This window comes from Phyllosticta capitalensis (genome assembly GCF_038381095.1).
Source record: "Phyllosticta capitalensis strain CBS 128856 chromosome Unknown BKA78scaffold_12, whole genome shotgun sequence".
Classification (NCBI taxonomy): domain Eukaryota; kingdom Fungi; phylum Ascomycota; class Dothideomycetes; order Botryosphaeriales; family Phyllostictaceae; genus Phyllosticta; species Phyllosticta capitalensis.
Window position 1 is genome coordinate 168720 of NW_027117450.1, and position 26602 is coordinate 195321.

Genomic DNA, 26602 nt, shown 5'->3' on the forward strand with positions numbered 1-26602 from the left:
CTACGTGTGTATTAGAGGGCTCGCGAGCGTGAGTACATAGGTAGCGCTTGACTGGGCAGTTAGCTCACCACCGAGCCCAGCATTTGTTGCTGCTGCTGCTGCTGCTACAGCATATAGTCAGACACTCACACAGCCCCCAATGCCTCGTAGGCAACCTACATGTACACAACAGTGATCCGTCACAAAACAAGACAAAAAGGGGGCGGGTTGGGGTTGTGATGACGGAAGAAAAAGAAATCATGACATTCCAAAGCGCCGTCGACTGTGGCTGCTATGCCCTTACAAATGCTCCAATGCATCATCAGACGGGCCCAAACTCACCCTCACCATCACACATACACCTACAGCTCATCCCTCTGCCTCTCCGCCTGCTGCTGCTGCTGCTGTTTCGACTCTTGCTCTCTCTCTCGCTCCTCAGCCTCAGCCTCGGCCTCCCTCCGCATCCTCTCCTGCTCCTCCCCCACATCCATGGCGCGCTTCTTCGGATTGCGAGGCTTATCCGACTGCTGCAGGGGCTGGCCGTCGCCACGGCGCGGCACGTCTTCTGCTTGGCCCTGTCCCTGGGCGGCAGCCTCAGCCATGCGACCAACTTGCTGCGACATGCTGCCGTCGGGGCTAGGGTCGCGATGTTGTTGTTCTGCTTCTTCTTGCTGCTCTTGCTGGTGCGGTTGATACGGCGCCTGCTGCTGCGGGTCGCCCTGCTTGACACCCGCTCCACCGGCGCCGGCGCGGACAAAGTGCGCCTGTTGGCCGGGCTGACGGGGCGGCGGGCGGTTGGACGCCGACGGCTGCACTCTCAGACTACTGCTACTGCTCGAGGCAACGGTGCTCGAAAAAGCCGCTGGCGCCGAGACGTTGTTGAGTTGCGATGACGACGACGTGCTACTGCTGCTTCCTGAAAGGCCGAGAGCCGCGAATATGCCAAAGACGAGTTTGTACGTGAGCTTGAGAGGCAGCCAGACAAACCACCAGGTGGGGCCCCAGAGGAAGCGGCGGTACGCGAGCCAGGCGAGCGTCGTCAGCAGGATGTACAGCGTCGTCTCGAGGTACCAGGTATCCGTCTTCTGGCTGCGCAGCAAACTATTGACGAGCGTTTTCGAGCTCGAGAGGAGGGAGTTGAGGTCGGTGTAGCGGTCGCCGAGGTCGGCGAGCGCCGCGGTGCTGGCGTCGAGCGTCTCTTGGGCGAAGCGTGAGCGCGACAGCTCCGATGTCATCAAATGGTGCGTGCGGCGCAGCGCGGCGGTGACGTCGGACGAGGCGGCCGCGACGATTTCGTCTTGTGTGAGCTTCGAGTTGCCGCTTCGGCGGTTGGTGGATGAGGGCAGCGCGCTGCCTCCTTCTTGGATGCCCGCGAAGAGGAGCTCGCGTTCCTTTTGCTTGGCCGCTTCGGCGTTGCGTTTGGCTTGGAGTTGGGCTTTGCGATATTGGCTGCGTGCTCTGCAAGTAACGACGTTAGCATTTTCCAGCGACGGCATGGACAAAGGGCAATCATTCTCGTACTGTTTGAGGTCCTCTGCCAACCGAGCAACCTGGATGCTCAAACGGCTCTTCTCGCGCTCCTTCTCGCTGTCCTTTGTCCCCGAACGAAGTGCTCGACTGCCGATGAGCTCTTCAACCTCCTGTCTGAACAATTCCAACTCCTCTTCCTGCAACTTCAAGCCGTCGTGGATCTCGGAGCTCAGTTCGACGCGAACGTCGCCTTCGTCACCGCCGTCGAGCGGCGTGCTGCCCGGCTGGAACTGGAGCTTCGCGAGGCGGTGGATGAGCTGGACGGTCTGCTTGTTTTGGTCCGAGAGACTGGAAAGGCGCGTGGCTAGGGCCTGTGTGGTTGTCATGCTGCAGGGGCGCGGGAAAGCGGCGGCGGACGTCGACGACGTCGTCCTGCCAGCCCAGCTGGCGATGTCATGGGCGGTCGATCGGCGGAGCGGAAAATGCCGCGCCAGCGACTCCTCCATTATTGCTGCTGAGAGCGCCCGCACCAAGAGCAGCTTCAACACGTCCACTGCCCCGCCCCAGCTCTTGCAAATCTCGCGTCGAGTACGTCGTTCAAGTCTCGACGAGTTCAATTCGCATCTGACAGTCGTTGCGAGACCCGCGTCCAGACCGACCGACGACTCTTTCCCTCCGCCTCGCACACCATAACCAGAGCGCAACGTCCGCATCCAGACCGCCTAGTCCGAGACACGCACGCCGCACGCCGTCACAATCATGATTACCCGCTACCTGACCGAGGTGTCGATGAAGTTCAACCCGTTCAGCAAGACGGGCAAGGTGGCGCGCAACTTTTTGGCGCTGCTGCCGCCCAACGCGAGGGCCGACGGCATGAAGATTGATGCGAAGCTGCTCCCGCGGTACAGCAAGGACGACACGCCGCTCAGGCTCAAATTCAGTACGTCGTCGACGAGGATACGCGCGATGCAAATCATACGGCGAGTTTCGGGGCTAATTGGCTGGCAGAGGACGGCAAGGAGATGGACCTGGACATTTCCAAGCTTCAAATCAGAGACGTGCAGGAAGAGGTCAACCGGCATTCGCGTATGCTCGCAAGAGCAGACGAGCTCCAGGGTTAGGGGAAATTGGCGGCAACAATCACGACATTTGCGCATTTCACGGAGTTGAGGCCCAAAGAAAAAGTCGCCGGGGCGAACTGCCCAACGGTACTTGATTTGTTGTACTTTTGTCTATACCATCTCTGCAATTGCAACTATGTCACAGCCCTTATATCGTCACGAAAGCCGTAGCCAGTGAGGCGTACGTGGCCGAACAGGTTGATGCCCGCTTACTGGGTGGGGGCACCAGAGATGAAGAACCACTTGTCAATGCTGGGGTCGATGGGAGCAGGCTGGTGGCTCTCGCCCTTGGGGACGTTGATGGTGCTGGGGTCAACACGGTCAGGGGAGTTGGTGATGGTGGTGTTGGTGCTACAGAAAATTAGTGCATGCGACAGAAATATCCCCGAATCAAACTTACAGAGCAATGTCGCCCTTGGGGGTCTTGCCGGCAATCAGGCGGTCCCAGGCCTCGGCGCACTCGCGGATGACGTCCATGGCGTACCTAGTTGAGAAAAGTTAGCAACGTACTGACTCGCGCTGTGGGGACGCCTACTTCTTGTTCTTGCACTCGCCGGAGAAGGCAAACTGGTTCTCGGGCTTGCCGTCGGGAATCTTGTAGATGCGGAACCACTCGTTGGTGGCCCTCAGGAGACCGGGCAGGTGCCTCTCAACGTCCTCAATGTCGTTGAGCTTGGGAGCCAGGGGGTCGTTGACGTCAATGACAATGACCTTCCAGTCAGTCTCCTCCTCGTCGAGGAGGGCCATGACACCGAGGACCTTGACCTGCTTGACCTCACCGGGCTTGGCGACGAGCTCACCAATCTCGCAGACGTCGAGCGGGTCGTTGTCACCCTTGGCCTTGGTCTCGGGGTGGACCGAGTTGGGGTCCTCCCAGGTCTGTTGTAACGGTCAGTGAGAGGCGAATGCGACGGTCGACGGGGCGGCGTACCTGGGGGAAGGCACCGTAGTTCCAGAGGTAGCCCTTGTGGGGGAAGCAGTTGCGGACGAAGCGGAGCTTGCCCTTCTTGGTGTCCTGCTTGATGGGGTTGAGGGCCTCCTCCTTGGAGATCTGTCCAGTAGCAGGGGGTTAGCCAACACAACTGGCACAGCGCAACGGCGTCGCAACTTGCCTCCATCTTCGCGTTGGTCCAGCGGGGGACCTCGACGACCATGTTCAGGATGGTCTGAGAGTCATTGGCGTAGAGAGGGAGGTCGTGGAAGGGCGAGATGATCTGTCCATCCTTCTCGAGGTAGACGCGGTGCTCGAGGGTGTTGGGAGCACCAATCTTCCTGGCAGTGTAGGTGGGAGACATGGTGATTGAACGAGCTGATGAGGGATGGAAATGGCCCGCGACGAGATGAGTACGACGTTGGATTGTGGTGTCGAGTCTGGTGGGGGTGCGGGAGAGGATGGAGGGGTTGGGTGGATTTTTAGGCGCCGCCAGCGTTGCGAACGTCAGGGCGGGCGGTCTGCGCGAGACTGCCTGCCGGAGGCCGAGTGCGGGCGAATTCTGCAGACTCAGACCACGGGTCAATGTCCTTGTGCACGGCGGGACAATGGCAGCGCTCATCCAGTACGTCTTGCGAGAGCGGCGGAAGGGAGCTAGCTATCGAAAAGGTTGTTGTTGGTCGACCGAGGTCTTGAACACTCTCGTCGGAAACCCTAAGCCCGCCGCCTTCAGCGTATCCGATCTCCGCCGTGCCGAATGCTTGCCATGCACGTAATGTAAGGACGTGTCGTGTATCAAACTAACATTTACACTAATACAGTCTGTGGCGCCTCCAACACCACTGTGGCTCTTGAACGTCGTCTCTTGCTTCCGCAACACCAACCTCTGCACCGGTCCATCCTCCAAAGTCTTCCCAATATCCTCTGCTCGGAACGATCGCCTCGTCAATGCTGTTGCCTGTCCAGCCAATCTCTCTCGTGCCAATTCCTGCGCTAACGTCGACATGATTGTCCATGTCAAAATCCTCTCCTTCATAATCGACTTCATCTTCGGGCCACTGCCGCTCGAAAAGGGTTGGTTGACCAGGTATTCCACCAGAGGCCCAGCGTTGAGGCATTGAAGGGCGGTAGACCTGTTCCAACTCCTCGATACGGCCATCCTTGGTGGCCGGAGGGGTGTCAAGGACTGGTCCCAAGGATGGATTGCCCCTTCCATAGTACGACTCGTGGCAAGCTCTATCACAGTCGCGAAGCAGTCTGTCCAGCGGTGACGAAGACCTTTGCGACCTCTCATGGTCACTTTCATTACCATCAGCATTCGGCGAGCGCGCAATCTTTTCGCAGGTTCTGCTTCCTTGGCGATGGGGGGCAGATGGGTCTGAGACGGGGCGACTTGGCTCATGTAGCTTGCCTGCGCCTTCCACGGCACAATTTATCTCTTGTCCACGGTCAGCATTCATGATCCTCTCCCGGATGCGCTCAGTGGATCGGCGGCCTTTGTTTCTCGGCCGCGGCTTTTCGTCTGGCACAGTGACTGGCGACATGTTGGATCTCAAGCGTTCAACGAGTATCTCTGGGTCCGAGTCGCCCTCTCGACGCTCAACACTGCGAGGAATGCCCTCACCAGAACCGTTCCCGCTTTCAGATTGCACAGCGACTTTGACAGCCCGTTGCGACACTTTCACTTTTCCACATGCGCCTGGTTCACGCCCATCATGTCCATTGTTCGACTCCTTCGCCGGGCTATCAAAATCGTGAGGCCGAAGCGACGACCTGCGCAGAGGAGGCGGGGCCTCAGACGGTTGAACGCTGGCATTCCGCACCGACTCAGACCAGGGAATGTAGTAGGTGGGATCCGAAGCAACCGGATCGCCTCGACTCCCAAAACCCAAGTATGGCTTGTCAGGAAGCTCAATCGCAGGCCTGGCCGATTCGATGCGCGTTGAAGCACGACTGAGGGGTCTCTGACCAAGACTTGCAGACTTGGACCGATGCTCCGATCGCCTGCGCTGGATGTTGTGATCCTTGTCGACGAGCGGTGGCCTTTTGGCGCCAAAGTACGCAGAAAGCTCGTGTTCCGGCACCTGGTTTGGGTTCTTTCTTTTCCGCTTGTTACGTGTCTCCTCTTGGGTCTTTTCCTTTGTATCATCCTGCTTCTGCAAGAAGCGCATCTCGGAGAATACCAGATCAGGTACTACGTAAGACGTTAGGATTCTGGCGTAACTCCAAGTGCGCCAAGGGAGTCTTCACTCACAGCCCCGTCCTTTGATTGGAGTCGATGCTCGACCCTTTTTGAAGAGACCGATGCTCTCGTTGGGCTTCATCTGCACACACGTCAGTCAGAGAAGAAGACTGCACAAGTGACAGTCTCTCGCACGGTCAATCGCTCTTTGGTAACATTTTTGGGCTGGAAGAGGTGCGTCTGGTGCGGTGGCTTGTCCTTCCCAGCTCTGCGTCGCGACTTGGGCGCCTTTTTCCCTCGTCCTTCTTTTTCCTTTTTGCGTCTCCGCTTCTTGTCTTCCCTGTCGACCCCTGGTTTAGGCTCGTAGATCTCGGGCCTCGTCTTGTGGCGAGGCCTGCGAGTGTAGAGGTCTGGGTGGTGCGAGTCGGAGGTGTCAGATGGAGCGGTGGTGGGTCTGTCCTCGTCCTCCACAGATCGCCGTCGCGGGCGACCAATGTGGTCTGGTTGATGCGCAGAGAATCCTTGAGCGTTGTCGGCTGGCTCCACATGGAGAAGCGAGCTGTCTGAGAAGAGGTGGTTGCATCTGCGCGGCTGGTGGGATGATGTTCTGGCGACTCCCTGGACCGGCTCTTCCCTTGCGTCGCGGCCTGGGGGCAGAGTCAAAGTTGCAGGAGGACCAGGGCCAACGGTGTCTTCTAGCCACTTGCGAACGTCCATGTACGTCGGTGGCTGCTGGCCGTGGGGGAGTCGAGCAAGTTGAAGCCTTCACCGACTCTCTGAAGGAGTGATACAGCAGCGAGCGTATCGCACTGGAGCGGCCAGAATCTTGTCGATGGTCTTGCGGCAGCGGGGTGCAAAGGCAGAGGAGACGGAGACTGGCAATGTGGTGGCACAACCTCTAGAGGACGATATGGGTAGCGGTATCGGGCGACAACGGGGGAGTGAAGAGAATGAGGCTGCTCAGAACCGGGCGATTGGACTGCTGGAGAGTAGAAGGTTTCCAGGAGTCAGGCGGCATCGGGTACGGGCAGTGGCTTCTGGAATAGGGAAGGCAGAGGTCGAGATGCAGACGGGGTGCAGCATTGGTCCATCGGTCCAGTAGGCAGTCGGCCGGCCGCGTCGCCCATCGTTGTTGGTCAGGGAGAGATGCAGCAAAATTTGACCTTGTTCTGGTGGGAGGTGTGGAGGGAGTGGTTCGGCCCAGGCGGAATTGTAACCTCTAGACCAGTCATCCACGGCGTCAGTTCATGACGCGCAGGGAGATGGCATGTTGGCACGGCACACAAACGGGGGATCCCAGATGGGTCGACGGCGATTGCGATGGGGATTGGAGGTGAGGGCGGGCTACGTAAAAGGGTGGGACAGGATTGCGGTTGTATACATGGACAGCAGCGCTGTTCCCAGGCTCGCGGAGCGCACACACAAACACAGACTTCGCACCTACCGGTGATGATAAGCTCGGTGGTGACGGGCTGTCAGTCAGAGGGCTGGGGGCTGGAGGCAGTTCTACAGCTGCCATTGGGCCTTATAGGGCGAGCTTAGTTGCTGGGCCGCATGATCTTGCGAACACGGGACAGGCGCGCGTCGTCCAATGGCGCATTCAATCCTTCGGCTTGCTGCTAGGTTGTAAAGCCTCCCGCTTCCCTGCCAGCCTGACTGGACACTCGACCACCTCAATCAAATTTCTTGCCCACGGAACCCGCTCCAGTCGCTGGCGTTGCTGCCCCGCCCATTACTACCTGCCTGCCTGCCTGCGCCTACCTCTGCCCACCCGCCCTCCTCCTTCTCTCCCCTCCTCCATCACCTCAACACCACACTCCACCTTCCACATCCTGCTGCGATTCGACAATCTCAACAAGTCTCCTTCGACTCGCTCGCCCCTGTTGCCGATTCGCCCTTGTCGGTCTTTTCCAAAACTCTGTCAACCCAAATGTGAGTCGCTGCTTTCCTAATCTAGCACCATGTCCCTGGACCCCTACTACCCGCTGTCCGCCCTGCCCCGGTCCATTCAAACCCTTTCTTCGCACCGTCGCTGTCGCAAAATCTGACAGTCGCGTGTCTCGTTGACGCGCTTCCACAAGTCGCCATGCTAACATCATCATCTCTACCAGCTTCACTCCTCACCAACCTCGCAATGTCCAAGCTTTTCATCGGGTAAAATCTGCTCTCACGTCTCTGACGAAGCTCAAGAGCTGACAATGCCTCAGTGGCCTCGCCTGGCACACTGACGATGCCACTCTTCGCCAAAAGTTCGAAGAGTTTGGCCAGGTCGAAGAAGCCGTAAGTTGCTCCAGTCGCGCATGCGCGCGCGCCAATGCGCATTCTGACATTCTCCAGGTTGTCGTCAAGGACCGCGACACTGGTCGCAGCCGCGGCTTCGGCTTCGTTCGCTTCACCCAGGAGACCGATGCCGAAGCGGCCATTCAGACCATGAACAACGTCGAGTAAGTCCCGCATTCCTCCGGCTGGCATCCAACGCCTACCCTCCTCTTGTCGCAACTCTTTGCTCACCCCGCACCAGGTTCGACGGCCGTACCATTCGCGTCGACAAGGCTTCTGAGCGCTCCGGTGGTGGCGGCGGCGGCTTCCGCGGTGGATATGGCGCTCCTCGTGGCGGCGGCTATGGTGGCGGCTATGGTCAGTCCTTCACTTACGTTCATTGTCCCCAGTGCGGCCAGCAGAGTCCTGCCTGCCAATGCTCCTTGCATGTCGGAGCCCAGACCTATTCTGGCTACCCCTTCGGCCCGCCGGCCCGAGCAGGCTTCTTACACGCGTCAAACAACCTCCCCAACTTTTATTCTGACATGTCGTTTGCAGGTGGCGGCTATGCGCGCGGCCCGGGCGGTAAGCTTGCATCTCAACACATTGACGACGGGCGCTGACAGCTCTTCTCCAGGCTACCCTCCCAACGTCCCGTCGTGGGGCGGTCCCGCTCCTGGAGGCTACGGCGGCCAGCAACCCTACGGAGGCCAACCTGGCTGGGACCAGGGCCAAGGTCAAGGCCAGGGTCCGCAGGGCGGGTGGTGATTTGGGATCCCCGTCCTTTTCTGCTTTTTGCGTCAGACCGGATGGTTTTTATGAACACACCACCGGAGTGATACCCACACTCTTTGCGGGCGCCGGGAGGCTCTGCTAGGGCGCAAGGACGGATGGGTTGGATCGTTGCCGAGATTGATTGCATGCATTGGGGGGCTTGGTTGGCCGGGTTCGAGGAAAGAAGATGATATCGAAAAACCTGCATGCTCTTTTGATCGCACCCTGGATGATACCCCAAATGGATTGACGCAATCGGTTGATGGGATACAGTACTTGGAGACGGGCCAGCAAACAGCAGCACCAACAGCGGTTGACATGTCGTGACCCCTGCCAGCCCAGTCCTGCGCATGCAGCCACGGCGCGTGTTACACGTCGCATGGGTGGAAAAGGGACGTTTTTGGCAGTTGTTGGAAAAGTGATGGCGAGACTTGAAGTTTCGAGGGCGTACAACATGAGCTCCTCTCTGATTGGCGACCAGGGCAGACGGACGGGCCGGTCGCGAGCGAGCAGCTGAAGAAGCTTCTTGCAGTCGCAGCAAGCTTAACCGGAATCAACTTTTGTCTCTGGATAACCTTTCGGCTCATCAGTCGGCTGCGCATCGAATACCGGTCTCTCATCCTCACTAAACACGCCCCACGTGACATCAAGCTAACTTCCTCAGCTTCCTACCCAAGACGGCGGTCAGCAGGCCATGAGCTCCAAGGTCTACTTTGCAATGGACCAATGTCCGTTGCACGAGAGAAGCTTGCGCCAGATAACCCCCCACCCCTCCCAGGCAGCCTTATCGCCGCTGATGGTGCTTTTCAACCTGCGCAGCCCAGCGCCCCAGCTGCTCGCCCCATTTTTTGTTCCTCCCCATTGTCGGCCTCACCATGAAGCAGTTCCCCACGGCTGAGCTGCTCACCGCGCCGTCTGCGTCCAGGCCGTCTCTGGCTCGCCGCGCCGTGGCCTTTATTCTGTGTCTGAGTGTGGTTTTTTGGTCCCTGGGCGGAGTGCAGCTGTTGAAGTGGGCTTGGCCAATCAACGAGGCGGATTTGAAACCTACAGCAGGACCCTTTTCGTGGAACACTGTAAGCCCACGTTATCTGATCAAGACCAACCTCTTCATATATCAGTTCTAACGCTAGACAGATTCCAACCACCAAAAAGATTTCTCTCAAGCCTTGCTATGGCGACAAGCGGTGCACGAGGGTGGAGCTTCCGCTCGACTACTTCAACGGCACCACTGATAGGAAAATCAGCCTGGCCGTGGCCGTGATCCCCGCCAAAGTGCCCATCACGGACCCGCGCTATGGCGGTCCCTTGCTCGTCAACCCGGGCGGGCCAGGAGGCTCGGGCGTAGAACTGGTCGTGGAAGCGGGTCACCACCTTCAAAACATGGTCGACTCTCCGATGGACCCCACGACGAGCGACGACGACTCGGGGGCCAAGTACTACGACGTGGTGGGCTTCGATCCGCGAGGCGTGGGCCACAGCTCCCCGGGGGCCCACTGCTTCGAAGACGGGTCGATCCGCGAATCGTGGGAGCTGCGCCTGGACGCTCAGGGCATCCTGGGCAGCTCTGATGCGGTGCTCGGCCAGCGCTGGTCCATGGTGAATGCGCTGGGCCACAACTGCGCGGCGACTGCCAACGACTTTGACGTCAAGCGCTACGTGACGACGGCGTCGGTGGCGCGCGACATGCTCGAGCTGGCCGAGCTGTTTGGCCAGCATCGCGAGCAGGAGAGCAGGCGTCTTGTTCAGCATTCGGCCAGGTGCCAACGACGACCCCCCTCGGTGACGCCCTACGTCTACGAGCCCGGCGCTGAAAAGGTGCAGTACTGGGGCTTTTCATACGGCACGCTCATCGGCAGCACCTTTGCCTCCATGTACCCGGAGCGCGTTGGGCGGCTGGTGCTGGACGGCGTCGTCAACGGGGCCAACTACATGGCGGCGCTGTGGTCCGACAACCTGCTCGACACGGAAAAGGAAATGGGTCTCTTCTACAGCCGGTGCGCCGAGGGGGGTCCCTCAGCCTGCGAGCTCGCAACCCCCAACGCCACAGCCGCCGACATCGAAGCCACTGTTGCGGACATTTTGGACAACCTCTACCACAACCCGTTGTCGGTCGAGCACGAGCTGTTCCCCGAGGTGGTGACGTGGTCGGACGTGCGGCTGTTCATGTTCATGTCGCTGTACGGGCCCATGGAGGGCTTCCCGGCCATGGCAAAGATGCTGCACACGCTGCGGCAGGCCGACGCCTCGGCGCGCATGTCCGAGTACCTCTCCTCCAAGCACTTTTACGCGTGCGCCATGCCTCCGGGCGGGGGCAGCGACAGCGGAAACCAAACTCAGGGCGCCCCCGTCGACGGTGAGGCCCTCCAGAGCATCTCGTGCTCCGACGGCGAGCCACTGGATGATAGTACTGTTGACGACTTCGACGTCTTTTGGCGCAACCTCGACGCCGTCAGTCCCACGGCTGGCGCCATGTGGGCACGCCATCGCATGAACTGCGCCGGCTGGCGAATTCGCCCCGTCCATCGCTTCGAGGGCCCGTTTGGCGGCGAGACGGCCGAGCCGATCCTGTGGATTGGCAACACGGCGGACCCGGTGACGCCGGTGTTCAAGTAAGTGTTGTTTGCATCATCCCCCCTGAGAACCCATCCCATCCCCCTTGACACCTCGTCCTGCACCCCTCTCGCTCTCCTGTAACAGGAGGACGCAAATCAACAGTCAGTCAAAACTAACACGCGGCCTTACAGCGCCCACAAAATGTCCTCCCTCTTCCCGCGCTCCGCCGTGCTGACCCAAAACTCGCCCGGCCACGCCTCGCTCGCCGCCTACAGCCCCTGCACCGTCGCCGCGCTGCGCGGCTACTTGCACAACGCCACGCTGCCCGCGCCCGGCACGCTGTGCGAGCCTGTCGAGATTCCCTTTGTCAAGCCGCGCCGCGCTGGCGGGGAGGGGCGTACGCCGTGGGCTTCTTCTTCTGCTTCTTCGTCGGTTAGTAGGAGGGAACAAGAGGAACGAGACGACGCGGCCGACTTGCGGCAGCTGCTGGAGACAGATGCGGCTGTGAGGACGGCTGCGGCCGATGTGACGGGGTGGGACCTGAATGAGATGGTTAGGATGGGCGTTGCCTTTCGCCGAGTGAGTCGGGCGTGGGGACGTGGCAGGAATGGGCTTGGTGCTAAGGGGTTGGGGAGGGGGGTGTTTGCATTGTGAGTGAGTGAGGTAGGTGGTGGAAGGGGGAAGTGGAGTGGAGGGGTGTAGAGAGGGTGAGAGAGCTGATGGAGAAGGAGGGGAGGGGCGTTGTTTTTGTCGTTGTCGTTGTCGCGGTGGCTCATATCGCGGGAGTTTGAGGTTGAGTTGTTTTTGGATTGCGGTTGGAGTTGCATTTGAATCATGAAAGAGGAGGAATAGAAAAGAGGTGGGTGGGTTCGATTGGTCGTTGTTGATACGCCGCCGACTTACTGACTGAATTGCTTGGTTGGCTGGCTGGCTGGCTTCCTCCTCGTCGTCCTCCTCCTCCTCCTCAAGCTTAAGCCAGTCGACTAGCCCCTCACTCGCTCACTCACTCATCCATCTCATCCAGACACGACAACAACAACAAACTCGGCCACCGCCAGATTTCTTTTTGTCGACCGGCCAGGCCAGCCTTCCTACCTCTACCGACACGCATACGGGTAGGCACACACCACAGACAGTCAGTCACACCGGTCTGAACTGCCTTCTGGCCCTTGAGCTGAAACAGCCAGACCGACTGAATCGAGATGGATGGAACGAGCACAAAGCACAAGCAGCAGGATACCCACAGGAAACGAAAATCGCCAACAACTAAGACGTCCGTCCAGCCACCACCACCAGCCAGGTACGTACCTAGGCCCCTGCCTGCCTGCGTGCCTGCCTGCGATTCGGCCCCCATCATCATCATCATCGCGTGGTGTGGCGCACATTTTGCTTCTTTGCCAGCCGGCCGGCTGCCGTCGTGCATGACGGGCTTGACTTGGGGCAAATCAATGCCACGTTTCGGTGGCTGATGGAAGCCGCCGGCAAGTCAAGGAGGGTCGGGACAAGGCAAAGAACGGCCCAATGCACCATCACCGCTAACCACCACGACCAGCTGAAAGAGCGACGACGACGACGACGACGACGAGTACGACAAGTACGAGCAATGAGTGTGGCGAGAAATGACGGGCTGCGCGAGCTGAAGATACGCACGCACAGCACAGCGCGGCTGAACGCTCACTCCAAGTGTGCGTGCATTTCCCGTCGTCGTCGTCGTCGTCGTCTTCATCGTCGGCGAGCTGAAACTCGATCATGGCAAAGCTGTGGCCACCAGGCCGGTCAGTCAGTCGGTCGGTGCTGCTGTGGTCTCGTCAACGTACTCTCTGTGTCTTTTCGTTTTCCGTCTCCCCTCGTCTCCCTCTTGTCGACATGTTGATGTCGGCCATGTGTCCCATGTCAATGTCTACGCATCTCGCGCTCCCAGTTTGTCTTTTGTGATTTTTTTTTTCCTTTTTTTTTTCCTGATTTCTCGGATATCCCCCTTTGCCTTTGACGCTTTCTCTCTGACGCCTTTTTGTCTTTCCTCTCTTTCGGATGCCCGCATCTTGATCTTTTACCCTGAGATGGCTCGCATAGCACGGTTCTCTTGACGGCTTTCGGCTTCTTCCTGTCTATAACTTGGCCCGTTGCGTGTGTGTGTGTGTGTGTGTGTGTGTGTGTGTGTGGTCAGTTGGCTCTACCACGTCGCTTGGACTTTGTGAAGCGTCCGTCGGGTGGGAGCTGCTGATGACGACGTCGACTGGTGCGGTGTGTTTTCGGTTCTTGTCCAAATTCTACTAGCTACCAGCTACGCTACGTAAATACAATCAATGACCACAGCAACATAACGTGAGTGCCACATATCCTCATGAGCCTTTTGCCACCACTTTTCTACTACCATTTCCCTAATCCCTTACCGCCACCACCAGCTTTTGGTTCCACATTCCACCCGCATTACTTTGTCACCTTCACTCTCTGGACTGCCACTAGCCAGCTAGACTCTGATTGGATCTATGAACTTACCCAATTGGGAATGTCCTTGGGCTGCTTGACAATTTTTGGTTCGGGATGCGAGCATTGTTGACGAATCGCTAATCAACTGCATCGATGGTGTCTTTTTGGGCCTTCGGTAGATAAAGGGGAGGGGGAAAGGGATGGCGGAAAAAGGAATGGATAATAAAGGCGGCTTTTGCGTAGGTAGTCGTAGACTCAATGCTAGTCAATGGTTTGATATATTTTTGACACGGGATACCTTCGAACATCTTCATAATTCACACAAATGATGCTCATGCGGGATAGATTCAGTTGATTAATTTCTTGATTTGTCTCAATTGCCTACATTGCCCCCTTTCCCGTCCCCATGAACAAAATTTGCAACCCGCACAAACACCAAAAGCCAAACAGGGGGTTGGTTGGGTAAAATAGAAAGCGACAAGACAAGCAACCCTACATGACACGACCCCAAAAAAGAACAAAGTTACCAACGATGGAACAAATGACGCAACGCAAAGGGGAGGTATAGAACAAGAAAAAAGGCCACTCGAAAAAAAAGGCAACCAACCACATAACAACAACCTCCGCTTCTCCCCCCAATGCCCTTCCTCTCTCTCCGGTCTCGAAAATCGACAAAACCCACACAGCAACAAAAATTGACAAGTATGCCGCCATTCACTTTCTCTCGTCTCTTCTCTATTGGTTGCGTCTCGTCCAACAACGCGTCGTAGAGCGTAGGTGTCGTGCGTGCGTGCGTGCGTGCGTGCGTCATATGCGTCATATGCGTCATGCGCTATGCAATAATGCTTTGAATGCAACAAACGCTTTCTTTCCATCATGCAAAATGCTGATGCTCTGCTTCTGCACCCCATGCTGCTACTGCTGCTTGCTTCCTTCATGCTGATGCTTCGCTCGTTCTCTCTCGCTGTGTGGGGAAAAATCAAAAACTTTGTGCCGCCATTGTTTCGTGATTTCGTTCTTCGTGTTGCGTGAGGTCGTTTGTGTGTCGTGTGCGTCGTGTTTGATGAATGTGTTGATGATAAATGTCGACCATGTCGATTGTGTTGATGTTGCGTTGCAAAGCTTTTGGTCCGATATCAATCCAAGCCCAACTCGCTCGAATGGAGGGTCCCAGGATCCACCACCGCGTCTTCCGGTCTCAAGTTTTCCTCACTCGGATGGATGATCGGTAGGCGTGGTGTAGCGTGCGGACAAGACGCACTCACACCAGCAGCTCTCCCAGCCGCATGCCGCGGCGACTCCTCTGCGTCTCGGTCAAGCGAACGCGCGCCTCGCCCTGCATGCGGTGCTCGTCGATCCACTCCATGGGCACCTTTGCCCTGCCGTGCCTGAGCCGCTCCCTCTCCCTCTCGCCGTCGCTGCCCCTCTCCTTTCCACGGTTATTGCTACGCAGCGGCGATGACGGCGGCGCAGTATTTGAACCACGGCTTCGCGCTCCCTTTACGCCAACACTGCTTCCACTTCCACTCTGCCCCTGCATCGGCGCAACGTGGGAAACGTGCTCCACCGGCGCCATTGACGAACCATCAACGACGGCAAACTGCTGTTCCTCGGCCTCGCCCCACGCGCTGCGCTCAAATTCCATGATGCCGCCAAACTTGGCGTCAGCATTCGCCACGAAAAAGCTCGAGCCATCAGGAACCCAGGAGACGCCGGCGACGGCGCCAAAAAAGTCAATCGACTGGCATTTATCAAAGCTCACGGCATCAACCACATTGACCACGTCGTCGGCCTCGGCGGCCAGCAGCACGCGGCGGCCGCCACCGACGGGGGAAAAGTGCAGGCTGCGCGGGCACGCGAGCGTCGAGTAGAAGGACGTCAGCGGCTGCGCCCAGTTGCGCGCGTCCCAGATGGCGACGGTCGAGTCCTGCGCGCCCGTCGCGACATGGACGCCGTCGTCGGCCCAGGCGCACGCGAATGCGTGGTCGTTGTGCACGCGGGGCAGGCGCTGCAGCACGGCGCCCGAGTCGGCGTCGGTGATGAGGCCCTCGTGGAAGTCGCCGACGACGGCGCGCAGGCGCGCGTCTGGCGCCGTCGCCGAGCAGTTGATGGCTTCTTGGTACTTGTGCGTCGCGGTCAGCGTGGCCGTCGTGCAGTCGAGCAGACGCATGCAGCGGTCGTTGGAGGAAAAGGCGGCCGTGGGCGCCGAGCCGGAGCGGGATGGGAAAATGTGGACGTGGTTGGTGATGCCATTGGGGTGGTGCGTGATGAAGCCTTGGGTCGGCTTGGTGCCATGCGCGGCAGAGAGCGACGTCAGGGCAAATTCGCCATGGAATGCTCCGGCAATGAGAAGATTGTCCGCAGCCGACGTGGCCATGGAGGTGATGTCGAATGTTGCCGAATGCAGAGGGGAAAAGGGCGTTCGCGCAAGGTCCATGACACAGCTCGTCGACTGGCCAAGGGAATCGGTGCGCATTATGCGCGAGCGGCCAGCATAGTAGATATCTTGGCGAGAGGTTGCAGAAATCAGATTGCGGAGCTGGAAATGGGCAATGAGAGCGTGGTGGTTGGTGTTTGTCCTCCGAAAGTCGACATATCTCTCCGTGCCTGGAAGCCGAGCCGTCGACGGTGGAAGAAGACTTTGTCCAGTGAGGTAGTACAGCGACGACCTGGCGCTCCTGGCCTGCTCCCGGGTGGTTTCGAGCTTTTCCCAGTTGATTCCCTGGAGGTCGTGGGTATTGTCCCGCAGCTCTTCCCTCGTGACACTTTTTGGCCGTTGCGAATACCTCATCCTCATGGCCTCGGGACCCACCTTGGGCAGGCTACGGTACTCCTTGAGTTGGGACAGCACCCTCCAGTGTTCGACGAATCTGCAAATGTCGGGCTTGAACGAATAGTCGTCTATGGATGGCGTGTTTGGCTCGACGTCGTCCACGTACTGGGGAATGGAAAAATAGGCATTGCCCAGACTGGACATGATTGCCTCGTTGCTTGCGCCGGGAAACATGGCAGCCGAAGTCGTCGAGGGCCATGAGGCATCGTCGGCCGTGTTGTTCAAGTCGTCGACGGCAGCCTGAGAGGGGCCTGACGGGGCGGCTGGCGGAGCAAAGAGCGGTGCCCCGCCTGACGCCAAGTGGGCATGTGTTTGTGGGAACCAAGCGGCGGGCGGCTCAGCGTCGTCCATGTCTGAATCATCGTCCTGAGGAGCCATGGGTAGGTCGTCGTCAATGTCGGCGTGGTAGGGCGTGTCCTGGGAGGCCAGCAGCATGGCAGAGTGCGAAGGCTGATGGGTCAGGCGGTGGAGGAGCGGCGAGGAATCGGCAACGAGCGAGAGCGACGAATCGGAGGATTGTGGAGATGGCAATTGCTCCGTGGTGGAGGCGGCATGGGAAATGGCATGGCCGAAGCTTGCCATTTGGTGGTGAGGTAGGAATATTGGATGGGGATGGGGCTAGAAATGGATAGGACCCAAGGTAGGTGAAGAAGTCAACAACGGCGTATGTGCAGGAGGGCTTTCGGATGGCACGAGAGGCGGTTGGCTATGTACAAAGGTCGCGAGGGGTCTTGCGTTAGTCGTCTGCCAGGACGGCAGGGCGCATGGCAAGAGGAGCGAGGTTGATGCGGAGAGGGTGTCTCGGAGGGGCACAGGCCTCGTGCAGGCAACGGTAGGGGAAGCGGAGGTGGTGATACAGAATTAATCGAGGGCCAGCGATCATGGACGCATGAGGGGCGGATGATGCTGGGATGAATGCAAGTTATGCGCGAGGTGAGAGGTTGAGATGTGTGATGGTGATGGTGACGGGGTTATGGTGGCTGGAGGACGGGGACAGGCCCGAAGCGAGAGCTGGCGAGCTGGCGGGGCCACAGTCGACAGGCACAACACCACGACTTCATCTCCCTCCTCTCTCTTCTTCCTCGTGGCCATCTCTTGCACGAGAACCAGCTAACCTCCGTCACGCCCTCACGGCCTCCTGTGTCATGGCGGGGCCAGGGCCAGGGCTAACGGCAGCCGTGCCGTGCAACCCACTCGTCCTCGCTGCTCTTCCGAACGCGTCCATCGGCGTCTTCTGCTTCCAGTTGCCTGCATATTCCCACGCCGGCATGCCCGTTTACAGTCACCCTCTCCATTACATTGCCGAGCCCCCGTCCTCCTGCACGAATTATGGAAAAAGGCCAGTATCATCAACAGGCCCAGCCGAGCCCCTGCATGGCCTTTGTTGCGCTACGCCCTCTTCATCGTTCCCTCCGCCCGTCAGCTCGGCGCCCCCCGTTCGTGTCATCCGTGTGACCGCCCACGTTGATGCACTCTTCTACGCTTCAAGTCGGACCATGCCTCCTGCACCTCTGCCGCCCAATCACCCTCGTCCCAAATGCACCGCTCCTGCAATCCATGCAACAAACAGCCGCCTTGTGCCACGCCAAATACTGACTGAAAAAATAAAACCCCCTCCCCAACGCCACCATGCGCCCCTTGTAGTTAATCGTACCCCTGCTGCTGCCACTGCGAGTGCTGCTGTTGTGCCGACGCCCATCCCGCCGAACTCGTCTGCTGCGTCCACCCCGTCGAGGATCCCTTGAGCCGTCGTTCTGCCACCAAGACTTGTCAGCAAATTCCCCGTAGAGGATCAAGTTCTACTTACCCGCCTCAAAGTCGGTCCACCGCTTCATCGTAATCTTGCTGCTGTCAAACTCGCCCTCGTACTCGATTCCTGCCTTCTTCGTCTTCTCCCCCGCCGTCTTGCGCGTGTCACCCCAGCTAAAGTCGTCAAACTTCCAGTAGGCGTACGTCGGCAGCACAAAGTTCCAGATGGGCAGTGAGACCAAGTAGATCATCATCCATGCAACATAAGACCAGCGGTGAGCCGTGAGAACAATCAAGACGGCCGGCAGTCCAAGAATGAGGGCCAGCAGAACCAGCGGGATTGTCGGCACTTCGGTGTGGTTGATGCCCGCCATGATGGCCGCGACGACTGCCCTCATTAGCTTTGGAATTTGCATAACCCTTCAAAACTTACTCAGGTAAATGGTAAAGGAAATGGCCGCAGGCAGCACCAGCGTGCCTACCAGCTCAATAAAGACGACGAATTGCATGCTGAAGCAAAACGTCCCGCACAGGTCCCTGACGAGCACGAGCTCCATCAGATTGTGGACTGTGCTGTTGATCCATCGTCGCCGTTGAGAAAGCAGCACCTTGAACTCGTCCGGGACCGTCGTCTTGCATACCGCCTGGGGCACAAACACCTGCTTGCGCTTCGGAAACGTCTTGAGCATCAGCGTCGACAGATAACGGTCTTCACCGAGAAGAAGCAAGTTCTTCTTGTGCAGCGTGTCCACCACGTTCTCCGAATAGTGCTCGACAACGTCGGGATTTGCCAGAATCGGCACCCAGTAATTCTGCCCGCCCTTGGGCGCCTTGATTCTGTACATGCAGAAGCATCCAGGAAGACAGGTGACACCGCCAAATACGGACTCGAACGACTTGGCCTGGTGGTGGGAGATGAAGTACCTATTGCCAGTTAGGGAAATTTGCGGGCCTCAAAGCACAGGCCGCAGACTTACTCGAACACTTGAATCATCGACACCCAAGACTGCCGCTTGTTGGCGATCTTGGTTTCACCGCAAAGGCCCATAATTTCAGGGTCTTTGACCATGGCGGAGATCATGTGCGTCAGGCTGTCGGGGAACACCTTCGTATCGGCATCCACCATGAGTACCGTTTCGTAAAAATCCGGCGAAATGCCCGTAATTTTCCAGATGCCGTTGAACATTTCGTACTCGAGCTCCGTCATGCGCTCGTCAAACATGACCTTTTGGAGAAACGACATGAGAATAATTTGACTGTCGCGCTTGCCACGGTTGCCAGGCTTTTGCTTGTTGGCTTCGTCTGGAGTTCCGCACTTGACCACCACCACCATTGGCACCCGCTGCTGCTTCTCGTGCGGCACGCGCGAATTGTGGCCGTAATCGTAGAACCCAGAGTAAATCTTGGCCATGTTGTGTCGCTTGGAGCCGCTTGCGACGGCAACGTACGAGTACGGCTGGACCTCTTCGGGAAGAATCGCGTGGTCCTTCATCATGCCAAGGCAAACCTCCGGGGTCGACAGCTTTTCGCCCTTGCCCTTGATGATGCCGTCGCAGATGACGAGGATTAGCTTGTGGCTGTTGGGATACTCTGTGGTGGCGACTGAATCCAGAGTCGACCGAATCCCCTCCTCGCCTTCAGAGTAGCAAGTCACCAGACAGATTGCGTGCGCAAGAGGGTAACCGAACGGCTGCCACTCTGCAGGGGGCTGTGGCACGACAGCCTCGTGTACGAATCCAGCAGGGCCGGAACCCTCCGAATCGCCCATGTAACTCGTCTGCCTCTGATCAGAGCTCGGCGGGACCATCAAACTGACACGGCTCTCGCTGTCGGGCCTGCTCGAGTCGTAGCCGACGGTGAGCTCGCTGCGGTTGCCCCCTCGAAACACGGGCTGCATTAGCCGCGCAGAGGAGCTCTGGCTGGCCATGGTCGTAGGCGCCGGGCGTGATTTGCGAGAGTCGATTGCATACGGGCTGGTGAAGCGGGAAGTGTTGGGCAAAAACCTGCTGCCGCGCTTGCTGGCGCGATCCGGCGAAGGCTGCGCAGCATCAATCAATTTCGGCGGAGGACGGTAAATGTCTTCGGCCCAGTCTTCAATTTCTTGCTTTCTCTTTTTGGAGTCACCACCGAGGCTGGATCTATCAGCAGCATACTTTTTGGAAAAGAACCATTGGAACCACAGGGCGAGAACGAATTTTGCAACCACGATCGACAAGATAAAGGCCAACGAAACGTAGAGAACGACTTTGGAGGCAATGCAACCAATTGTTTCGGTATCAATCGAGCCGACCTTGATGGTCTCTGTGAGGCACAGGGCAATCTTCCTATCTTCGGATGAAGTAAAGGCGCGAGTGACGTCAATGCCTCGCAAATCGGTATTGTTGCGGATCTCGTCAAACTTGGTGGGATACGAAACCTGGCTCTTGTTGAACCAGTCGAGGAGGTTGAGATCGAGGACGTCGCCGTTGTAAACCATCAAGTTGCGGCTGGAATTCTTGACGTCTTCCCACGTAAAGTAGACGTCGCCGCTGCTTCTGAGGGAGTAAAACGCATCGCGCCCAGAGGCTGCCGTGTGACAAGCGTAGCCCGAATAGTACGGAGTGGTAAAGTTGGGCTTTGAAGATCCGTCCTGGTTGAATGTGTTGCAAGGAAAATACCACGCAAGCTCGGAGCCGTCAGCCTTGGTCGGGACGTTGGAGTCTGGAGCGGCCGTAATCAATCCTTTGCAGTGGCCGTTGACGTTTTGAAACAAGAAGCTGCCGTCTTGACCGCCAAACTTTTCGGGCAAGTCGAACAAAACATTGGTGTTTGCAGGAATGCCAATTGCGGCGGGATGGCGAGACTCGGAAAGATCATAGGCTTGGCCATGGAAAATCATGTACCCTCTATCGACCTTGTTGACGCGCAGCCGCATGGGGCCACCATTGGGACATACGGTTTGAGTGAAGCCAAAAGTCAAGAAACCGACAAATGCGCAAATGAGCAAGATTACGCTGATGAGGCCAATCTTTTCGCGCCATGCCTGTTGCTGGGCTCTGGTAGGCTTCCCCAGGACCCTGAGACAACAGCCCGGACACCAAAATGTGATGATGGAGCAGTACAAGCCCCACAGACTTGGCGGTGCACCTGCCTTGTCGATGGCACGTCGGCGGGCCTTTTCTTCTGCAGTCTCTGGGGAAGATCTTTTTCTCGACCTCTTTTCGAGCCTGCGCTCGCTGTGATGCCTCTTTTGGACTTGTGGGGACTTTTCGCTGTAGCTGTTTCCCGAACTCGAGTGTTGGACTCTGGGGTGGAGATTCTTAATGTCGGTGCTGCCAGAGCTGGCAGTCTCGACGTCGTCATTATTTTGGATTAGCGGGTCAATTCCAGTGGTGGAAGGATGGACGTCCATGTGCTGGGCATGTCGGCTGTAGTAATAGTTCGGGTGGTCCCTATCGATGCGACTGCGCTCAGGACGGACCAGACTCTTCTTCTGGCGCAGCTCGGTAGCAGGGAGCACCATTGGGTCGTGCTCGGTGTGGGTAGGAGTGCGGGGTGAGCCTGGGTGGTGGTCTCTCCTCGGAGACGACCTGGAGGCGCGCGAGTCGTACGAAGAAGGACGAGGGTCGATGTCTGAAGGTCTGCGGCGCCTGGAGGAAGTTTCGCGGTGAGACGACCTGGTGTTGGAAGGGCGGCGCGAGTGGACATGATCGCGTTCGCGGCGCCTGGGCGAAGAGGGCTGGGATCTGTGCGGTGCCGACATGTTGCGTGTGGCTCCTGGCGACGATTAGCTGGCATTCCTCAAGGCTGGGCGAAACAAACAACTAACCAAGGGACCAAGTGGTCCGTTGGGCACGGTGGAGGAACACGGAGGAAGGGCCGTGTGGAGTTGGAGGAGTGTCAGGTCGTCAGTCGGGCGTTGACGAAACGAGCGACGGCCAGGTGGTCGACTGGGTAGCAGTGTAGTGGTAGTAGAGAGTCGGGGAGATGCAGATGATTGCGTCAAGCCGAGGGGGAAATCCGGTAGCGAGCGAGGGCGTCGCACCGCATGTAGACGAGTAGCGCAGTGCTGTGGTAGCGATGCGATGGTAGTAGAGTGTAGTGTGGTATGAAAGAGTGGACAGAAGGCCCGTGGTTGGTGTGGGAAGGGTTGTTGGATCAACGACGGCGGAGGGCCGGGATGCCCCTGGTCGCGACGACTGACAGCTGACGGCGGGACTTTTTTAGGTAGTGGCAGGGTCATGGTCAACAACATGGTTAAGCTTCAAGGTTCGGTTCGCCTCTGCCGCGTTGCTCGAGCAATACCTAATCCGAACTGTGGAGATGTTCTCCAGGCTCCACATGGACTTTGATCGCATCGCATCCTGTGCTATTTCTGCGATTATTGCGCCTCTCAATAGAGCCGCAGCGCCTGCATCCTATCCTGTCGCCGCTCTCCGCCACGCCCTGCCCGTATTGGGCCGGGTGCCTGATCGCATCGCATCGCGCTCTAGAAGACACTCTCGCAGTCGTCGCGTGCAGCCTGAAACCGGCCGGATGTTTCTTCACGCACGGGAGCCGGCGAGAGGCGACGGGCGGGCGACGGGCGACGGGGCGCCTGGGCAGCCGACGGCAATTGTATACTACTGCTAGTAGTTGTTGGAAATTTCGTCGAGTGTAAACGCCGAGCCCCATCCATCACAATTCACACGGAGCCTCAGCCGCCCCCACACATTGCACGCGCATCCCATGGCCGCCGGCTATATCATAGCGACCTCCAGGCTGTATGTACTAAGTCGTCATCCGAGACCTTGCCTGAGCATAAAAAGAAAGCCGCGGCGCCGCCAAGACTGCCGTACGAGCATTAGCAGCCCCATCCTTTGCACCTTGTCCGCAAGGGTAAGGGTCGGCTCGCGCGCAAACTTGACACTGACACGCTGTCAGCAGCTCCTTTGACTTGTATCTAATTCTTCTGCATCGAATAGTTGGCGACGTTTCTGCTGGCTGTTTTCTTTCATCCCTGGCTCACGCCAACCAGCCGGAGCTATTGTACTGCACTCCACTGCCCCAGTACTAGTCCAAGGTACCTCTCTGCCTGCCTGACACGACCACCTTTCGACTCTCACATTTCTTCTTCTCCACACTCGCTCTCGTCACCTCCCCAAATCCGCCCCCGACACCTCACATCCTTCGACCACGCATTGATCCACCTTCTCTCCGCAGACGCCCTGTCGATCTGCCGCTCACCCTCCCACCTCTTTCGCTATCGTCAGGGCGCACCTTCAAGGATACGGATAAGCCTGCGGCACGGGGACCCCAGAACCTCCTTCGTTTTTTCCTCGTCATGGCATACTCGGACGCCGTCCAGGTGGATCGCGCCCCACTGCCCGAACAAAATCGCTTTTCCGTCGTGGATGACTCTGCGCCTGCTCCTCCATCGACTGCTGTGCGCCGCAAAAATATCCCTGGAACCCAACCTCAACCTGTCATTTCCCTCTCAAGACCTCCCTCGGATTCAGTCCACGGCATCAATGGCGACTTGGTCAGCAATCAAAAAGACAACAGCTCGACGCAGTCTAGAGCCTCCATTTCGAGTTTTGCAATGCTTTCAGTCAACTCCACCGACGTAGAAAACCCTCAACACGATTCCACACCCGCGCCCGATGGCTCCGTCAAAGCCCAGTCAGACTCCGATGACAGGCAATTTTCCTTTACCGCCGACGATCTAATCGAGCAAGCCAAGGTGGCCAGCGAGCTCAAGGCCAAGCAAGAAGAGGAGGAAAAGAGACTGGGCCCTAAGAAGTACAAGGTTGAAGAACCAGAGTTTGAGATGCCCCAATATTTCCACGTTCCCTACAACCCTCTTCCGGTCAAGGTCGAAAAGCAAGAAGAACGCGAATCCACATACTCGGAAGGCTCCTCAAATGGATCCGTCTCTGGAAGTCGAAACATGCTGGGAGCTCCAGTGCTCTCGTTGGACCCCAACTTCCAAGCTCCTCAACGAAACGCGTCTCCTCTCTCCGTCAACCACCTCGCTCCATCGCCTTCTCCTTCTCCCGCGCCGTACGGTCGATCCGTAGCTCAAAATCGCCGTTCCCCCGAAAATCGATACTCGTATGTTGATTTGCTTCACAATATACCCTACGCACAGCAACACGCGCGCACCTACGACCTCACTCAAGATGCTCTGCGCAAGTTGGTTGGCGAAGATGCATCCCTCTTGGACACCCAAAAGACGGTTGACATGTACCTCGCCAACGTCAAAAAGACGCCAGACGTCATTGCTCAGTATGAATTCGGAGTGTTCCTAGTCAACTCGGCAAAGGCCTTTGTCCGCTCTGGAGATGCCACCAAAAAGGAATACGCAGAAACCGTCATGATCAAGGAGGCCCGGGGCATTTTCCAACGCCTCTCAGACCGCAGCTATCCCTTTGCGCAGTACATGCTCGCTGATGGCTACTACACTGGATTCTTCAACAAGGGCAAACGGGACCCGGAAAAGGCACTTCCGCTGCTCGTAGCAGCAAGCAAGCACGGCCATGCCGAAGCTGGCTTCCGCGTGGGAGTCATGTACGAGTTCGGTTCAGGCTGCCGCAAAGATTTAGCAAAGGCTGAACAGTTTTACCGCGCGTCCGCGTCCAAATACCACCCGGGAGCCTCCGCGCGCCTTGGCGAGGCCTGCATCTACGGCCAGCTTGGTCTTGGACGCCGTGACCGCGAGGGGCTCAAGTGGCTCAAGCGCGGCTGCGAGTCTGCGGACGAGCAGTACAACACTGCCCCGTTTATGCTGGGCCAATTGCACGAGACTGGTTATGGCGCCGACTGCTTCAAGGACGAGGCATATGCGCTGGAGCTCTACACCCAAGCAGCGGAGCTCGGCCATGCGCGGGCTTGCCTAAAGATGGGCGAGGTCTACGAGCACGGCCTGCTCGGCTGTCCCAAGGATCCATCCCTCTCCGTGCATTTCTACACGGGCGCAGCCATGGAAGACATCCCCGAGGCCATGATGAACCTTTGCGCGTGGTACTTGATGGGTGCGCCGCCGGCCTTGGAAAAGGACGAGAACGAGGCTTATGAGTGGGCGAAGCGCGCAGCGGAGTTCGGTAAGCTTAACTCTACACCCATGCTCATTACGTATCCCTTCCGTCCGCATTCGTTCGTGCCGCACGTTTTTGGAATGCGCAACGACTAACCCACGAGGCGTACGCGTCAACAGGTCTCCTCAAAGCCGAGTACGCCGTGGGCTACTTTACCGAAATGGGCATCGGCTGCCGGCGCGACATACTCGAAGCCAACGTCTGGTACGTCAAGGCGGCCGAAAAGGGCGACGAGCGCGCAATGCAGCGGCTCACGCTGATTCGCGCCGCGGCGTCGGGCGAGAATCCAAAGGCGCTGCTGGCGGCCGAGCAAAACAAAGTCAAGAAGAGGGGAAGCAAGGACGACAAAGACTGCGTCGTCATGTGAGCCTCTCGCCAGCAGCATCTGATTATTTTGGCCACACCTTTGCTCGAGAGATTCGGCTCATTCCGTTTTTGGATTCCAAAATCGTCGTCTGCAATTGCTCTCCTGCGCCGTCCGTCAGAGATACCACCTCCGTTTTGCCAGCCAAATTCTTGCTCCTGTAACTGTACATATGCGTCTTGCACACATTGCGGAGTCCTTTTCTTGATTTCCCCTACCATACCTCGCTAATTGGGCTGTCTTTTGCCCTCTCACAATTCAATTTCTTTTCCTCCTTTCTCATCATCAAATGGATGGTTATCATCTGGGTCTTGGATTTTTTGGTCTGGTCCGAAACATGGGGGGGAGCATGTGATGGTATGGTCACCAGGCGTTTTATTTTCTGGTGTTGTTTTGTTTCTGATTTTTTTTTGTTTCTCTGCACGCGTCGACTGTCCCGCGCCTAATGTTTCTCTGTTTCTCCAAGCGTTTGTTTTCTCTTTTGATCGCCGCACAACGGGTCTCTCGTACCTATATTTACCATACCACCTTGCATGCTGCGCGCAATACGGCCAACAAAAAAAAAAAATCGGACCACGAACGAAACAAAAAAGATCGCAATACTTGCATGCATACCTGGATGGGATATCGGAGCAAAGTAAAAGAATCGAGGAGTAGGCAGGCGCATATAATAGCAAATGGTTTACCCATCTCGACATTTCTTGCGAATGGTCTTGAGGTGTTGCGTTCGTTTGGATTTGTCTCGCGCTCAGACATTGATTCTGTCCGCTGTGGAAGATGAGCAGCTCCCATCGTTCGCGTGGTGATGTGCCGCCTGTCTGTCTATCGACGCGACAACATCCGCGCAATTCGACCTACCATCTCTTTTCGTCTGCAAATGAGGTCATAACCACAGCAAGTTG

General features: G+C 57.7%; 10 protein-coding genes across 10 annotated transcripts; 4 read left to right on the forward strand and 6 right to left on the reverse strand.

Moving 5' to 3' along the window:
- Nucleotides 1-341: 341 nt before the first annotated feature.
- Nucleotides 342-1835, reverse strand: BKA78DRAFT_258959 (uncharacterized protein; the record flags this gene model as incomplete). Its single annotated transcript, XM_066885325.1, has 2 exons — nucleotides 342-1437; nucleotides 1501-1835. The coding sequence occupies 2 exons, from the start codon at nucleotides 1833-1835 to the stop codon at nucleotides 342-344; spliced, it is 1431 nt and encodes a 476-aa protein (XP_066738976.1).
- Nucleotides 1836-2208: 373 nt separating this feature from the next.
- On the forward strand, nucleotides 2209-2570 carry BKA78DRAFT_356940 (mitochondrial 54S ribosomal protein mL53; the record flags this gene model as incomplete). The annotated part of the gene is made up of 2 exons (XM_066892140.1): nucleotides 2209-2389; nucleotides 2458-2570. The coding sequence occupies 2 exons, from the start codon at nucleotides 2209-2211 to the stop codon at nucleotides 2568-2570; spliced, it is 294 nt and encodes a 97-aa protein (XP_066738977.1).
- A 209-nt stretch (nucleotides 2571-2779) lies between these two features.
- BKA78DRAFT_333811 (inorganic pyrophosphatase) lies at nucleotides 2780-3865 on the reverse strand (the record flags this gene model as incomplete). The annotated part of the gene is made up of 5 exons (XM_066890131.1): nucleotides 2780-2921; nucleotides 2971-3054; nucleotides 3106-3449; nucleotides 3502-3621; nucleotides 3683-3865. 5 exons carry the CDS (start codon nucleotides 3863-3865, stop codon nucleotides 2780-2782), a joined length of 873 nt encoding a protein of 290 aa, XP_066738978.1.
- Nucleotides 3866-4194: 329 nt separating this feature from the next.
- BKA78DRAFT_326106 (uncharacterized protein) lies at nucleotides 4195-5778 on the reverse strand. The gene has a single exon (XM_066889416.1). It carries the CDS (start codon nucleotides 5670-5672, stop codon nucleotides 4314-4316), a length of 1359 nt encoding a protein of 452 aa, XP_066738979.1. The 5' UTR covers nucleotides 5673-5778; the 3' UTR covers nucleotides 4195-4313.
- A 2039-nt stretch (nucleotides 5779-7817) lies between these two features.
- BKA78DRAFT_333812 (uncharacterized protein) lies at nucleotides 7818-8710 on the forward strand (the record flags this gene model as incomplete). The annotated part of the gene is made up of 6 exons (XM_066890132.1): nucleotides 7818-7837; nucleotides 7891-7963; nucleotides 8021-8127; nucleotides 8205-8320; nucleotides 8501-8527; nucleotides 8580-8710. The coding sequence occupies 6 exons, from the start codon at nucleotides 7818-7820 to the stop codon at nucleotides 8708-8710; spliced, it is 474 nt and encodes a 157-aa protein (XP_066738980.1).
- Nucleotides 8711-9591: 881 nt separating this feature from the next.
- Nucleotides 9592-12876, forward strand: BKA78DRAFT_356944 (TAP-like protein-domain-containing protein; the record flags this gene model as incomplete). Its single annotated transcript, XM_066892141.1, has 4 exons — nucleotides 9592-9789; nucleotides 9851-11325; nucleotides 11461-11848; nucleotides 12829-12876. 4 exons carry the CDS (start codon nucleotides 9592-9594, stop codon nucleotides 12874-12876), a joined length of 2109 nt encoding a protein of 702 aa, XP_066738981.1.
- Nucleotides 12877-14029: 1153 nt separating this feature from the next.
- Nucleotides 14030-14311, reverse strand: BKA78DRAFT_326141 (uncharacterized protein; the record flags this gene model as incomplete). Its single annotated transcript, XM_066889417.1, has 3 exons — nucleotides 14030-14191; nucleotides 14231-14284; nucleotides 14307-14311. The coding sequence occupies 3 exons, from the start codon at nucleotides 14309-14311 to the stop codon at nucleotides 14047-14049; spliced, it is 204 nt and encodes a 67-aa protein (XP_066738982.1). The 3' UTR covers nucleotides 14030-14046.
- Nucleotides 14312-15314: 1003 nt separating this feature from the next.
- Nucleotides 15315-16478, reverse strand: BKA78DRAFT_236430 (WD40-repeat-containing domain protein; the record flags this gene model as incomplete). Its single annotated transcript, XM_066883855.1, has 1 exon — nucleotides 15315-16478. A coding segment is annotated over one exon (1164 nt), but the record flags the coding sequence as incomplete, so codon positions are not given.
- A 1422-nt stretch (nucleotides 16479-17900) lies between these two features.
- On the reverse strand, nucleotides 17901-22279 carry BKA78DRAFT_48029 (chitin synthase 4). The gene is made up of 5 exons (XM_066893258.1): nucleotides 22090-22279; nucleotides 19259-22037; nucleotides 18715-19205; nucleotides 18340-18669; nucleotides 17901-18286 (listed from the first exon to the last, which is right to left on the reverse strand). The coding sequence occupies exons 2-5, from the start codon at nucleotides 22021-22023 to the stop codon at nucleotides 18177-18179; spliced, it is 3696 nt and encodes a 1231-aa protein (XP_066738984.1). The 5' UTR covers nucleotides 22024-22037; nucleotides 22090-22279; the 3' UTR covers nucleotides 17901-18176.
- A 2012-nt stretch (nucleotides 22280-24291) lies between these two features.
- On the forward strand, nucleotides 24292-25703 carry BKA78DRAFT_238944 (uncharacterized protein; the record flags this gene model as incomplete). Its single annotated transcript, XM_066883893.1, has 2 exons — nucleotides 24292-25342; nucleotides 25468-25703. Coding segments are annotated over 2 exons (1287 nt in total), but the record flags the coding sequence as incomplete, so codon positions are not given.
- Between the last annotated feature and the right edge of the window lie 899 nt (nucleotides 25704-26602).